The 15525-nt window shown below is 37.5% G+C and overlaps 1 protein-coding gene across 1 annotated transcript in view; it reads left to right on the forward strand.

Annotated features, from left to right (window-relative positions):
- The window catches only part of fig4a (FIG4 phosphoinositide 5-phosphatase a), a 78673-nt gene that overhangs the window by 27609 nt on the left and 35539 nt on the right, over window positions 1-15525 (forward strand). The window contains 5 exon segments of the mRNA XM_051960831.1: window positions 888-1021; window positions 3451-3567; window positions 7094-7139; window positions 7638-7786; window positions 8523-8689. Of these exon segments, the coding sequence (XP_051816791.1) occupies window positions 888-1021; window positions 3451-3567; window positions 7094-7139; window positions 7638-7786; window positions 8523-8689 (613 nt within the window).

Raw genomic sequence — 15525 nt, forward strand, 5'->3', positions numbered from 1 at the left:
AGCCTAACACCTAGTTAGGCTTTGATGCACATTATCATGTTGTGACTCCAGCTTTAAAAAAAAAAAAAATCATGTGTTTTTAAACTTCAAGCAGATTTTCTGATGTTTCTTTCCAAATACCAAACTTTTTTTTCAACTTTTAATTCCACTGTTTGCAATAATGTCTCACACAGCTGCACCACTTTTCATATATTATGAACTTCTCTAAAGTAGGAGTGACAAGAAACAAAATGACAAAAATATGACAAGAAACAGAAGCGAGACAAAAAGGAAACACAAAATGACAAAACAAGGAACAAAATGATAAAAGCGTGACAAACGACAAAAGTCAGACAAAAAATACAAAAAAAAAACAACCAAAACAAGACATAATATTGAGAATGAAATGAAATACTGAGAACGCGACACGAAATGACAACAGAACAATGAACAATCTACTTTTTTACTTTATGATCAAAACAACTTGCCATGGTCTTGAAATTATTTTAAATGTTTTTACCAATTTACGATCTGCAGTTAATGTCTTCTCTGTAGTTTTTACACTCTGAGGGCCGGATTGGGCTCTCTGGAGGGCCGGTTTTGGCCTGAGGACCTCATGTTTGACACCTCTGCTCTTGAGCATCAGTTTTGTGCTCTCCACTACATACGTGTACGTCTGTGCTTCCTGGCTGTACAATGCAGCTTTGTGTTTCTCTGAAGTCACTGTTGAGAAACCATGAATGCATCAAAGAGAAGGAAAACATCAGTCACGTGTCTGAATAGATGTTTATTTTTTTTTCTCTGAACCTTTTTTCTGCAGAAAATGCAATTCCTTTGTGCTCTGTTATTACTCGGCGATGGAATCGGTCTTGCATGTGACTCGGTGTACGTCTGTGTTTGTGCTATAGAAACGTGAAAAAAGGAAACACGAGAAGATTCTGAGTGAAGAGCTTTACCCTGCTGTGATCAACCTGAACCAGTTCCTCCCTCCAGACCACTGCATCGACTACATCGCCTGGGACATGGCTCGCTACACCAAGAGGTACTAGAACATGTCAAAGAGTGGTGAATCCTGTTGAACCCAGTTTAAAATTTCCAATTCATTTGTAAAGAAGAAGAAAAATCTATTGCTCGGCTGCCAGTCAATAGCACTTAAATAAACTGAATTAAAAGAAAATTGTAGTTCTTTGTTTGAACCTCACATGAAGGAACCTGTGATTAAAACAGCAGATAAGATCCTTCATTTCTCACAGATTGATTATTTCTGCAAATCTCTAGCCATGTAAAAGATGGCCTGTTTCCCAAAGGGAATAAAGTTAAAGCTGACCAGTTTCTTTAGTAGTTTGAGCAAGATAACTGCTCATTTTTCATCTTTTACGGTTTCAAACAACAACAACAACAAAGACAGTCTGCACGATCCATTCTTGGTTAACAACCCTCCTGACAAGTATCAAAGCTTGTAAATGCATCTTGTAGCCAGCTAAACAAAAACACTCTTCCATGACAGTCCACCCAAACAGAATCAAGAATCTGCTATGTCTTCCTGAGGGTCTTGTACAGTCAGACTGGTTTATTATCCCCCGCCTCCACGAAGTGGAAAAGGGGGATATAGGTTTGGCCTCCGTGCATCCGTCTGTCTGTCCGACATGAAGGGGACAGCTTTTCTCGGAAACTATTACAGCTAGGATTACGAAATTTAGTGTGTAGCTTCACACCATGGACACCTTGATCAAGTTCGAAAATGAGACCTGTGCGATAATATTTAACAGAGTTATGGCCCTTGATCACTATTTTGGATATAGACTCATAGACATCACATGTGGCGGGGGATATTGATGACCATGTCGTCTTGTTTACACTACTGTGCAAAAGTTACTTAGAAATGTCCTTATTTTTCCTTATTTCCATGAAGATAATATTAAATGAATCATAAATCCAGTCTTGACATTGTTCATGTGGTAAATGACTATTCTATCTGATTTTTAATGGAATATCTCCATAGGGGTACAGAGGAACATTTCCAGCAACCATCACTCCTGTGTTCTAATGCTACATTGTGTTAGCTAATGGTGTTGAAAGGCTCATTGATGATTAGAAAACCCTTGTGCACATGGATAAAAATGTGAGTTTTCATGCAAAACCCCAAACTTTTGAACTGTAGTGTATATTTTCCTTTCTCGCAGTTCTGCTTCTCACGGAAAATTCTCTTGGTCCTCTAAACTTCAACTTGACCTCCACCGTTCCTCCTAATTGCCATTTCTCAAGTACATTACAAACAGGGAAAACTGCTACCTGAATAATTTGAATTTTCAGAGTAGCTAGGCAGCTGCTAAGAGGAACCTGCAGCTGCTGATTTTTGGGAAAAGCTTTTCAGTGTCAGATTATTTATGAAGCCTTGAAATTTGCATCACCTGACCTTCCTGAACAATGAATGTGAATGAGCTGATTAAAATTCCTCTCCAGCCATTGATGAAACCCCTAAAAACTCAGCAATGTGTGGAGGAGTAACATGAAAGCATCCCCTCCCTGCCTTAGAATGGTTTAATGTAACTCTACACCATTGCTTCCTCTAGAATAGTGCTCAAACACTGTAATACCACTCTATGCCACACTATGTAATAATGGACTAATGAAGCCATACACATCTGAACCGGAAAATGATTCTGAAGAATAATAAAGATACAGGAAGTCCCAGCCTGCAAGTTAATCAGACTGGTTCCTGCAGTTTGTTCCATATGCAACCCCAGAAGCTGTTGGTACGCTGCTGTTTCATGGTGGAAAGCTATAAAAGCTATACCATGCTGCTTGTTTTAAATAGTCTTCTAGCATATACAAGCACTAAATGGACCATATAGTTAAATAGGTATCAGACTAGATGTTTACTGGAGAAGAAAAAGGTTTAAGACCGTGATAGAAGTTATTTGAGAGGTCAAATCTTTTGGGGAAGACAAACTTTTACAAGGTGCTCTTTTCCTTTTTCTCCACTATAAAACTTTACAACGCAGAAATGATGCACTTACCTTGCTTACAGTGTCGAAAAGATTGTTTCATCATTAGTTGTTTGGTTTTTGGAAAACAGTTCATTTTCTACAAATAGTAGGCAAAAAAGTTGACCAGCAGTGCTCAGACTTTTGCTTGCTCCTGTATGCCCCTCCAGTATAAAACCGTGGTTTCCTATGTGGTGAATAAAGAGCTGCGCAAAACATCTAACACATTATCTCTGAAAGTTCCAAGAATTCTCATTGTTTCTGATTTTTATTTTTCTGCATTGCTTAAGATCTGCATTGCCCAGATCCCACTGTTTGGATGACTTTAGTTACTTGAACTTAAGCAGGACTATCTCCCCAATTTAGGCCAGCTTGCCTTGTGTTAATTCCTTGAAAATAACTGAACGAGAACAATACAAAATCTCCAGCAGCTATTATGAGCAAATGTTAACATTACCCAATGATTTCTCTCTTTGTTTTCCAGCAAGTTGTGCAATGTTCTGGACCGCCTTAGCATGATAGCGGAGAACGTGGTCAAGCGTACGGGTTTCTTCATTAATCGCTCCGACTTCTACTGTCACACCCTCAGACCAGACGACAGGTGAGATTTTCAGTCACGTGATGATTGGCATGCATTTGTATGTATGTCTGTTTGTACGTCTGTCTGTCTGTTGGCAACATTACTGAAAGGGGAAGTAACGGATTTGGATGAAATTTTCAGGGAAGGTCAGAAATGACACAAGGACCGAGGGATTAGATTTTAGCAGTGATGCAGCTTATAGTCTGGATCCATGGATTTGTTAAAGATTTCTGTATCATTGCAAGATAGCGGCTCGGCGTCACTGTAACCATGACAACAAGTGAACACTACATCATCTGCCTGCTGACGATCACATGATTGTGATCCTGCTACAAATCCGCCACTGTGGACTTTTCGGGACTTATCCATCGGAAGTGATATGAGGAACAACTGATTAAATTATGGGGGTGTTTCTGAGTCCCATCAATTCCTGCCACCCGCTACATATTTAGGTCATGCAGTTTCGGTATTTGTACATAACACGTCTGTGCATGAACAGTTTTGGCGAAGTACTGCTCTCTCTGAGTGCTTTTCTAGTTGCTCTTTTTCTCCAAGAACGGGCTTAAGCTTAGAATCACACGGCCAGACATTATTTTAAACTTTCAGTCAGCTGTTAAGTAAATAACAAATATTTTATTCAGTGCTTTCATATGGAAAAAACTAAAATGAAACACATTCAGAAAATTCATGAAATAACTAGAATGAGAGAGGATAGCAGATAATATTCACCACTGATGAAAAACTACAAGAAAAAGAACCTATGTGCTCGTCTACATGTCCATCTTTTCAGTGTTTGCATTTAAGCGTGACTGTATTGTTCGTTTTTGTATTCATACATATTCAGAGTCACACTTATCGACGCTGCATAATTTTGAAAGTCTCCACGTATAAATTCTTAATGGAAATTATGCCTGATGGTAATGGTATCGCAGAGATTTCTGCTAACGAGCTGAGTAGATTGGCGTCCATGTACTTAGTGCCTGGCTCTTCCATTGTCTGCATATTTTAATCACTTTCACCCAACATTACCATTCTGTTACATAACCCAACGATCGTGCCACAGCCAATATTTATTACCCTTTCTTCTGCATTACACAACGCCGTCTCATTTTCTTTGCTCGACACGCTCCTTGCACAGAGCCCCACGGTCCACACAAAAACCCTCCAAAGCGTTTATGGAGATGCACAAATATTCATAACACCTGTAGTCTTCATCACATGCAGAAATTAGCTTATGAATAATGAAGATGATTTAAAAGATTTGTTAACACGGCCTTTCTTATAATTAAATTCTTTCTTGTAGTCTCTTCCCCTCTGCATTCAGTCATACGTGGACAGTTACTTATTTGATAATCGCTCACTGATTTCACTCAGGTCATTGAGTTCATGCAGTGATGAGATAAGTTTCAAACTAACCCCTCTATCTTCAGTGTTTGTCTTCAGAGCTTCCCTTTGAGCAGTTTGAAGCCAATTTTTCTTCACAGGGTGATTTTCTTCTTTACTTGCTTCTGCTTTCCAGAGAACACTTTAAGAAGAAAGTGTTGAATGAAAGTCGTGAATTGGGTAAAAAGAAACGATGAAGACAGAACCCAAAATCAGAAGTCAATATTCTCAGAAGACTGACTTTTCTTGACGTTAATATATTAAACTTAAAGGTAGAGTCCGTGATTCCGATCCAGTACACTTTTTTATTAAAGAAAAAAATAGGGAGTGCTAAAGTGGTCCGAGAACAAACAACATTGTTTGTCGCTTAAAAGTAAACCTACTCTTCAAGGAGGTGATCAGTAAAGATCAAAAAATAATGAGTGGTCCACTTCTTAATAATGGAAGTCCTTACAATTTTTAAGCAGTCCTTAGAGTATCAAGAAACTCCGACTTAATTATATATAAAAACCTTTATCATAGCAACTTATTTCAACTTTCTTAATCGAGGGTAGGATTAGATCGGAAATGGACATTGCATCTAACATTCATTAGCATTAAGCACCAGCAAGCTATCTATCTACACATGCTAGCTAACTAGCTAAATATCAATGTTCATATCTAAATCAGATTCCGCCTTTAAAATTCATCAGACTTTTAAAGAATATGATTAAATGAATAAGTCTCTGTTGTAGGAAACCTCAATATTTAAGAGGTAAATAAAACGATGTAGTCTGAATGCTAAATTTGAGGCTCCAGCCCGTAGCATCTTAATGTAGCTTAGCATAAAGACTGCAACAGAATGGAAAGTAGCTGGCCTGTCTCCCTCCAAAGGTAACAAAATCCATTTACATTCGGAGCAAAACAATGTTAAATCTGCCACATGCTGACTGTCAGCATGTGCTAACTAAGTATAAACAGAATTCATTTTTAAAATTCATTATACCTTCAAAGAATATGAATTTATCACTGTTTTGGAAACATGAATATTACACAAATAAGTGAAATATGAGGCTACAGCCAGCTACAAGTTAGCTTAGCTTAGCATAAAAACTAGAAGCAAAGCAAAAAAGAAACTCTACAAAGACAAAATAATCCATCTACACTGAGAGCAAAAAGGGTGCTAAATCTTGCACATGCTAGCTATCTGCATATGCTAAATAGCTAACTAAATATCAGCAGTTGCTCTCCAGACACACAGATTCCCCCTTTAACAGTCATCATGCTTTCAAATAACAGGATGAAATGAATACTTTTCTGTTTTGGGAAACCTATATATTCCAGAGATAATTAAAAAGATGGCATCTGAATGATGAATATAAGGCTACATTAGCTTAGCATAGCATAAAGACTAAAACTAAATGGAAAGCAGCTAACCTGACTCTCTCCAAATGTAACAAAATCCCTCTACCAGGATGCTCACTGATCAATACATGAATGTCCTATTCACTTTTATTTGTAAAAAACAAACAAACAAACTGAAGAATACAAATTAGATTTTGATGTAGTCTCTCCTGGTTGTCTGTTCATCAGTGTTGTGGTAACGGCATCAAAAAATAACCACAGAACAGTCCAGCATGTATCTAGCTATTTAACCCTTCAGTTTTGTGTTTGTGTGCTTCCCCCCCAGTCTTTGACGTAGTCCACGTTTGGGGAAAAATCTCTTGACTGTTTCTTTAACAAATTAAAATAATATTTTTACTCTGAGTCATGTTGGAAAATGACAACTATTTTATTTTTTCATGTCCTTTGTTTGGGCTTGAGGACAAGTACCAAAATTGTGTACATGAGAACACGACATCCAGTTTTCATCTCTGGGTATTTCACTTTGTCTCCTGAATGTCCTCCTGTACTTGCAGTCCTGATGGGGTTCATTGTGTTTAGGTGTCTTTGCTGCTGCTGCATGTGTTCCATTATGTTTCGCCTTCGAATGGTGATTATATAATCACTGCCATGGCTATAATCACAATTTCACTGTAATTGCACTGGAAAAAAGATGAGGAAATGTCCCTCAGAAGAGCAGAACTGATTCGTACAGATTTTGCTTTTGTCTGTCTCCAGGAGTTTATCCACTTATTTGAATTTAATGTTTTGTTTATTATATATATATATATTTTTTTTACAGGTGGGGAGATTTAGGTGGACACATTGCATCCAGCGGGCGAGTGCAGGTATGGCACGCACAAACACGGTTGTTTTTAGGGAATCTGTTACAACTTTTCTACATATGAAGGTCACTGATAGCAACAAACCACGTATCCGTTCATGGCATTGATATTTCTAGGCCAAGAACAACAACGGCTTATCTGTAATTTTTAAAAAGATGCCCATCATTCATTGCTATGGCTACGAAACTAGCTATTTATTGCCATCCGTAATGACAGATCTTGATTGTTTTCATGGAGAGACCTTGATCTCACTCACTGTGGCCTTCTTTGAATGCTCCGTTTCTAAAAACAGATAACTCAGTCATGTGAAATTAGATTATATCATTTTTCACAGAGCCGAACAACGATCAAAATACAAACAAGACTTTATTGTCTGTACTTCTGATTAATTACTCTTTATTGGCACTTGGAGATACAAGAACACATGTACATTAGTTAAATCAGTTATTATCGTACGTGTAACATCAGTGAGTTGTCTAAGTTGCCTTCTTCTTGTTGTAGACTGGTGTGTTGAGGACCAACTGCGTGGATTGTCTCGACCGGACCAACACTGCCCAGTTCATGGTGGGGAAATGTGCACTGGCCTATCAGCTTTACGCACTGGGAATGATCGACAAGCCCAAGCTGCAGTTTGATACAGACTGTGTCAGGTAGAGCTCACACACTTTGCCACCACTCGTCGAGCATCAGTGTGTTTGTTCATGCGTACGCTACCGTTCAAAAGTTTGGACACACCCTCTGACCCCTTAAGCTTCAGTGTACCGCCGGCGGTACACCTACTAATTTGCATAGGAATTTCAAGAATGTCCGACGGCTGCAAACACGATTATACAAACACTATACGCCGATGGAAAGCTTAGATTCTCATGAATCCGCCGGTATAAACCACTTTCAGATGTGATTACCACAGCGGGTGAGAAAAACACATTTGTCCGACAAAAACGAATATTCATCCATCCGTTCTCTATACACGGCTTTAACGCACACAGCGCGACTCACATTTCCGGGTTCATTATTACACACAAAAAAAAAGATTCCACAAAAAACGGCCATAATCCAACCTTTTACATCCAGACAACACAAGCCAGTAAACTATTTTATCCAAAACATGTCCTGAAGTCGGTATAAAATCCCCGAATCGGTCATTTTCAAGGAAATGCACCTCCCGATGCGCGTCCAATATTCCCTGTATTTTTCGTAATTTTTTTTATTTAAAAATAGAATATTAGCGATTTTTTTGTACTGAAAACGGCTGGAATTGACTGAAGCTTAAAGGGTTAATGATTTTTCTTTATTTTCATGACTGTTTACATTGCACTGGAAAAAATGCCCCTCTCAAAAAAAGAAAAAAACTGTGTCTTTGTATTTGTTCTGCGTTTGCTTCAGGTTGTTTGAGGAGCTCTACGAGGATCATGGAGACACTTTATCGTTGCAGTATGGCGGCTCACAGCTGGTCCACAGGGTCAAAACCTACCGCAAGATCGCACCCTGGACACAGCACTCCAAAGACATCATGCAGACGCTGTCACGCTACTACAGCAACGCTTTCTCAGGTGGGTTCAAAGTTCCCTTTATTGTCTCCTATGGGAGAAATCTGTCTTTGACAAAGCAAGAAGCAAGCTGCACTGTTACACATAAGACACAACACTTACTACTAAAAGCACATAATATATGTGACATGTAATCTTAGACATATAAATAAGTTATAATAATATAAAAAACTAAAATGCACCCATAACCCCATATGTACATTCATGGCATGGCAAGGCAAATTTATTTATACAGCACATTTCAACAGCGAGGCGATTCAAACTGCTTTACAAAGACATTAAGACAGAAGATGACAACAATTATTAAAAGAAAAACAAAAGAAAACATTTATGAAATCATTAAAAAAAAGTCAGAAAAGTAAAAAGATCAAAAACAAACAAGGGCTGTTTAAAATAACTGTCATAAAATAAGAGTTAAAAGTAACTGTGATAAAATAAGATTTAAAATAACTTAAAATAGTTTAATCAAAAGCAGCTGAGAACAGGTACGTCTTCAGAATTCATACACTGTTATTCAAAAATTAGGTGTCATCCAGACAATTTTCAGTGTTTTCCATGAAAACTCACACTTTTATCCATGTGCTAACATAACTGCACAAGGGTTTTCTAATCATCAGTGAGTCTTTCAACACCATTAGCTAACACAATGTAGCATTAGAACACAGGAGTGATGGTTGCTGGAAATGTTCCTCTGTACCCCTATGGAGATATTCCATTAAAAATCAGCTGTTTGCAGTGAGAATAGTCATTTACCACATTAACTATGTCTACACTGGATTTATCATCCATTTAATGTTATCTTCATTGAAATAAAATGCTTTTCTTTCAAAAATATACGGACATTTCTAAGTGACTTTTGAACCATAGCGTATATAATCCCCTATTTGACTGTACAAGACCTTCAGGAAGATATAGAAAATTCTTGATTCTTTTTTGGGTGGACTTTCATGGAAGAGTGTTTTTGTTTAGCTGGCTACGAGATGCATTTACAAGCTTTGATACTCGTCAGAAGGGTTGATGCTAAGAATGGACCATGCAGGGTGTCTTTGTTTCGTTTTGTTGTTTGAAACTATAAAAGATGATGAAAAATGAATCTTCATTGGGAAAAAAAATGCATTTATTTTAATAATAATGACATTTCTAAACGACCCCAAACTTTTGAACTGAAGTGTACATACATCCCTACATATACAACATTAGTTACCTCCTTTTGGTAGCTACACCTAACTGCTCATTAATGAATTTGATTGAGAGAGGGGATGAAGGAGTGTGTAAGCCTGCACAGCTGGACTCTGTGCCTTCTGCCTGAATTCAACTGTTCATACTCCACTGATGGGGGAGGATTGTTACCCGTGGTCTTCACAAGGTTATGAATCTGAGTTTTGGATTTGACTGTAAGAACCCCAAACCAGCAGGCGATCCCATGTCTAAGTATGGACTCGATGATAAAAAATCAGCATGATTTCTCTACAGACACCAAAAGCCTAAGTCGTCTGAGAATATCTTGGGCATTACAAAGACATCTGCAGCTACAAAATCATTCATATTAAATCGATTACAAAAATATTTTAGTAGGGACTCATTTTTCCATTTGTTTTATCCTGAAATTTATCCATATTGAAACTGTGAAGCTGAATCTACTCTCATGTTCCAGGTTACCACAGAAACATAGGCTCAGCTTTCGCATATGGATAACACACAGACTGTACATTCAGCCGTAGTACACACAAACCCATTGATATTTACATGCTGGAGGTCCTAGCAATGCATTTCCGTGATGTTTTTATGCAATTTATGATGAAATCTCTGGTTTTACAGTAGGACAATGTTGACAAGCTTGTTTCAGGCCAGCAGGGGGCGACTCCAGTTGTGGCAAAATAAACCCTCTGATGATATAGAAGTCTGTTAGAAAATGATCCTACTTCTCACTTGCTTTTTCTCATGTTTGGATCGTCTAATCTTTAGTTTCAAGACTTTTTAAATCCATCACAATGTTCATTTTGGAAAATTAGGTCCCATTTAGAGTGAAATGGATGTTAAAGCAGGGTATAATTTAGGAAAGGCCTACCTAGTAATTGACAAATCGCTTTGGTATGGATGTGCATGGTGTCCTTAACTTTAAAGCCAGAAGCATTCCTCTCTTTTTTTTTTGTGTTCAAGAGGCCAAATTCCACACGCAAGGCTTTAAAGTGGTCATTCACAAACCAGTGGGCAGTGTCATGGTCACTGCATCCATGTTTTCAGAGAAGAGAGGACACAAAATAACTAGAAAAGCATTCAGAGAGCGCAGTACTCCACCAAGGCTGTTCATTCCCCCATATGGCATTGGCAGAAGCATTTTTTGTAGAAATGTAGCATTTGCTTATTAGTTTTACTACGTGCTGTCTTGTTTGACCAAGCAGTTGTGTTTTGAATGTGAAAACAAGTAAATACAAACCTTACAACCAACTGTGTTAAGTAGCTCAATCAGAACTGTAGGTTTCCTCCTCTACTTCTAGATTATTGCATTTTTTTTCCTATATCAGCTACACTTTTAGAGAAATCTTAGCTAATATAGAGCAACTTTAGCTAGTATAGAGCAACTTTAGCTAGTATAGAGCAACTTCATCTAATATAGAGCAACTTCATCTAATATAGAGCAACTTCATCTAATATAGAGCAACTTTAGCTAATATAGAGCAACTTCAGCTAGTATAGAGCAACTTCATCTAATATAGAGCAACTTCATCTAATATAGAGCAACTTTAGCTAATATAGAGCAACTTTAGCTAGTATAGAGCAACTTTAGCTAGTATAGAGCAACTTCATCTAATATAGAGCAACTTCATCTAATATAGAGCAACTTTAGCTAATATAGAGCAACTTTAGCTAATATAGAGCAACTTCATCTAATATAGAGCAACTTCATCTAATATAGAGCAACTTTAGCTAGTATAGAGCAACTTTAGCTAGTATAGAGCAACTTCATCTAATATAGAGCAACTTCATCTAATATAGAGCAACTTTAGCTAATATAGAGCAACTTTAGCTAGTATAGAGCAACTTTCACTAATATAGAGCAACTTTCACTAATGTGGAGCAACTTTAACTAATATAGAGCAACTTTAACTACTAATATCAACTTTAGCTAATATAGAGCAACTTTCAAATTGAGCAACTTTAACCAATAATATCAACTTTAAGTAATGTAGAGCGACTTAAATTCATGTACACTGCCGTTCAAAGTTTGGGGTCACTTAGAAATGTCCTTATTTTTGAAAGAAAAGCATTTTATTTATCCATGGAGATAACATTACATGAATCAGAAATCCAGTGTAGACATCGTTAACGTGGTAAATGACTATTCTAGCTGTAAACGGCTGATTTTTCATGGAATATCTCCATAGGGGTACAGAGGAACATTTCCAGCAACCATCACTCCTGTGTTCTAATGTTACATTGTGTTAGCTAATGCTGTTGAAAGGCTCATTGATGATTATAAAAACCCTTGTGCAGTTATGTTAGTACATGGATAAAAGTGTGAGTTTTCATGGAAAAAGATTAAATTGCCCAAATGACCCCAAACTTTGGAACAGTAGTGTATAATTGTAATGTCCGATCATTGAAGACTAACATGCAAGTGATGCTACGTATATTGTCGACAGCTACAAAAAGATATGCTTCAAGGACAATGCTGTGAGAAGCTTTCAATGTCAGCCAATTAGCAGTCAAGATGTCGTAAAGCTGGGCGATATCTGCAATTTAGGTTTGTAATCTTTTTAAATGAGACCTTGGAGGGGTCTACGAAAGCTGCAGAAACCAAAAGGAAGGCCGTGCATCAAGCCAGGAGAAACACAATGGCACCACTTCACCTACTAAGACGACCCCCTTCTCCCCCGTCTTTTCTTTTGATTCTTTTCTTTCACTTAATTTTGAAAAATTGGATCATTGGCTGGCTTTAAAGCAGAGCCGGGAGCGTAGCAGATTGTTTTAGAGTGAAATGTCAAGTCAGAAAGGGTCATGCAGTGCGACACACACAGACTGTCGTACGCACAAGCACTCAGTATTTTATGAACTACACACTCGGTAATCCCATGACCCACATCTGCTCTTATGACTTGAAGTGGCTGACCAAGATGTGACTCCCTGATGGCACTGAAGAGCATTATATGAGGGGGGAAAATGGCAAAAAACCCAAACTGTCTTGTAGTGTCGAGGAGCAGCTGGTGTCTGCTGTCAGCCTGCCCTCCTCCAACAGCTCCACCATTGTCACAGATTTCTCAGTGATTACGGTTCCACGCTCTAGACTCGCTAGCTAATCACACATCTCCAGCTGTTTAGTCCCAGTGAGCTGAAAGAGTGCAGTTCTATCCTCATAGGTCTGACCTACCACCGATCACACATGATATGATCCTTAATGGTTACCCAAAATGCACTTTCTGAGTGACATTGAACATTTTCGAGTTATTTTAGATGCATTTTGAATAATGTTGTTCATCATTTTGGTGATTTTTTTTTGTTTAGTTTGGGCAATTTTTGATAGTTTTGGACAATTTGGAGTCACTGGGACTCCATCAGGAGCAAATTTTGGGAGGGGTTCTGTCCAAATTTGACAAATTTTAAATGATTTTGGGCAATTTGCGTGTTATATTTTGGGCGTTTATTGTGATTTCAACAAAAGGTTGTACATTTTGGGTCACTTGTGAGTCATTTTTAACAAATTTCGAATCATTATGTTTATCAGTTTGGTCAGTTTTTGTTTCTTGGGGGTCATTTGGACAATTTTGGGTCATACTGGACATTTTGTTCAGTCATTTTAAACACATCTGTCATCATTTTATCCAATTCCACAGAGAGATGATCCCAATTTCTTCTTCCATCGTCTGATTGTTCTGACCAACCACCTGTCACACATGCTGATATGAGCATTAACATTTACCCACAATACACTTTTTAAAGTTCTCCCCATGTTTAGATATGACGTTCTTTTAGCTGAATTTGGAATCATTTTGTTCATCATTTTGTTCATTTTTTTTGTTTAGTTTGGACGATTTTCAGTACATTTGGACAATTTGTAGTCATTGGGAACAAATTTTGGGGGCATTTTGTAAAAATTTGTCCAAATTTAAATCATTTTGGACAATTTGTGAGTTATATATACATTTATATTTTTTATTTCGACAGTGGTTTGCTCGTTTTGGGTCACTTGTGAGTCATTTTTGATGAATTTTGAGTAATTATATTCGTTATTTAGGCAAATTTTTGTTGTTTGGGGGGTCATCTGAACAATTCTGAGTCATACTGAACATTTGGGCAAGTCATTTTAGAGACATTTGTCATCATTTTATCTAATTCCACAGAGTGAGTCCTGGTTTCTGCTTCCATCGTCTATGATTGCTCTGACCAGCCACCTACCACACATGCTGATAATTTACCCAGAATGCACTTTTTACAGTTCTTTCCATGTTTAGATACGACTTAGAAACTTATTCCAAATGAGGTAAGAGTTGTCCAAAATCAATTTTTAAAAAGCTTGACATATGTATAAAATTACTGAGTATTGTTCAAAAGGTGAAGAGGTTTTTTTTATTTTTTATTTTTTCTAAAAAAAAAAAAGGGGAACACTTTGTAAATATTCTGAATTTTTAATTTCATTTTTGGATTCCAACAGAATTCCAAAACTGACGTCTTTGGCTCTGTGATTTTTTTTTTTTAAGGAGGAGACCGCTGAACTGCTGTCATTATGCAGCGTGGACGTGTTGTAACTGCTTCTTCTTACTGTGTGGTTTGTGTTTTTGTCCCAGCTGATTTCAAACTCTTTAGGGCATTAATGTTGACCGGCACAGCAAATTACACGTCTTTCATGTGCAGACACAACTAGATTTGCTGTGTGGGTTTTAATAGATCCCACTTTTTGCGTTTTTTCCTCAGCCGGCGTAGAAGAGAAGAGAGTTTCCTGATCTGTGTTGTTTTTAGCTGCAGTCATGCCAGTTTCTGCCAGCATTCCTTTTTTTTTCTTCCATGTGATTTATGCATTAGCTGTATAACTACCATCATAGAGACACAATGGAAAGTATAACATAATTTTCTTTATACAGAAGTAGTACAGCATTTGATAATGTCTGATACTCTGTGAGCTGTTTACAGATCGGACTTTTTGTTCAACATAGTTTATGGTCGAACTACTTTTGACAAATAGAAAATGATTGATAGTTTGTAGACAGATGTCTGTAAAGATTTTAATGTCATCTTCAATGTTTCAAACACCAAATATTTAAAAAATATCCCAATAACAATTTATTTTGATCATTTTTACCTTTAAGTTTGTCCTTTAGTGTGCAGTTTTCATTTTACGATAATCTTTTCACACTTCATTTGTATAAGAGCGCTTTATTTCAAATTGGAAACACACAACAATGCTTCTTCCATGCAATAAATAACACACACCTTTACATCATTGCCAAGTACTGACAGCTTCTGTCTGACTCACAGACACACACGTATGCTGCACATGCTGGCATTTCCTTTGCAGCCTCTTAAATTGTAGCGACAGTAAGATTAAAGGCTGTGACAAAGCAAAATGAACAGACCTGTTTGACAGCGTTTTACCATGTGCATTTTATTCATATTACATCCTGTAGGACGGAGTTTTTTTGTCTGACTTCTGTTGCACGTGCATGTTACGTCCACAGATCATCCATAACTCTTATCTGTTGATGTATTGAATGGATCTCAGGGTGAAAATTACCTAGAGAAAAAGGCTTGATGGCAGGCTTTAATAGGACCCAATTTAATTTCTAATTATCTAACGTGACTGTCGGAGCAGCATGCACGTGGCTTCGCAGTTGGGGGATGGATTA

This window comes from Acanthochromis polyacanthus, chromosome 16 (genome assembly GCF_021347895.1).
Source record: "Acanthochromis polyacanthus isolate Apoly-LR-REF ecotype Palm Island chromosome 16, KAUST_Apoly_ChrSc, whole genome shotgun sequence".
NCBI classification, from domain to species: Eukaryota; Metazoa; Chordata; class Actinopteri; family Pomacentridae; genus Acanthochromis; species Acanthochromis polyacanthus.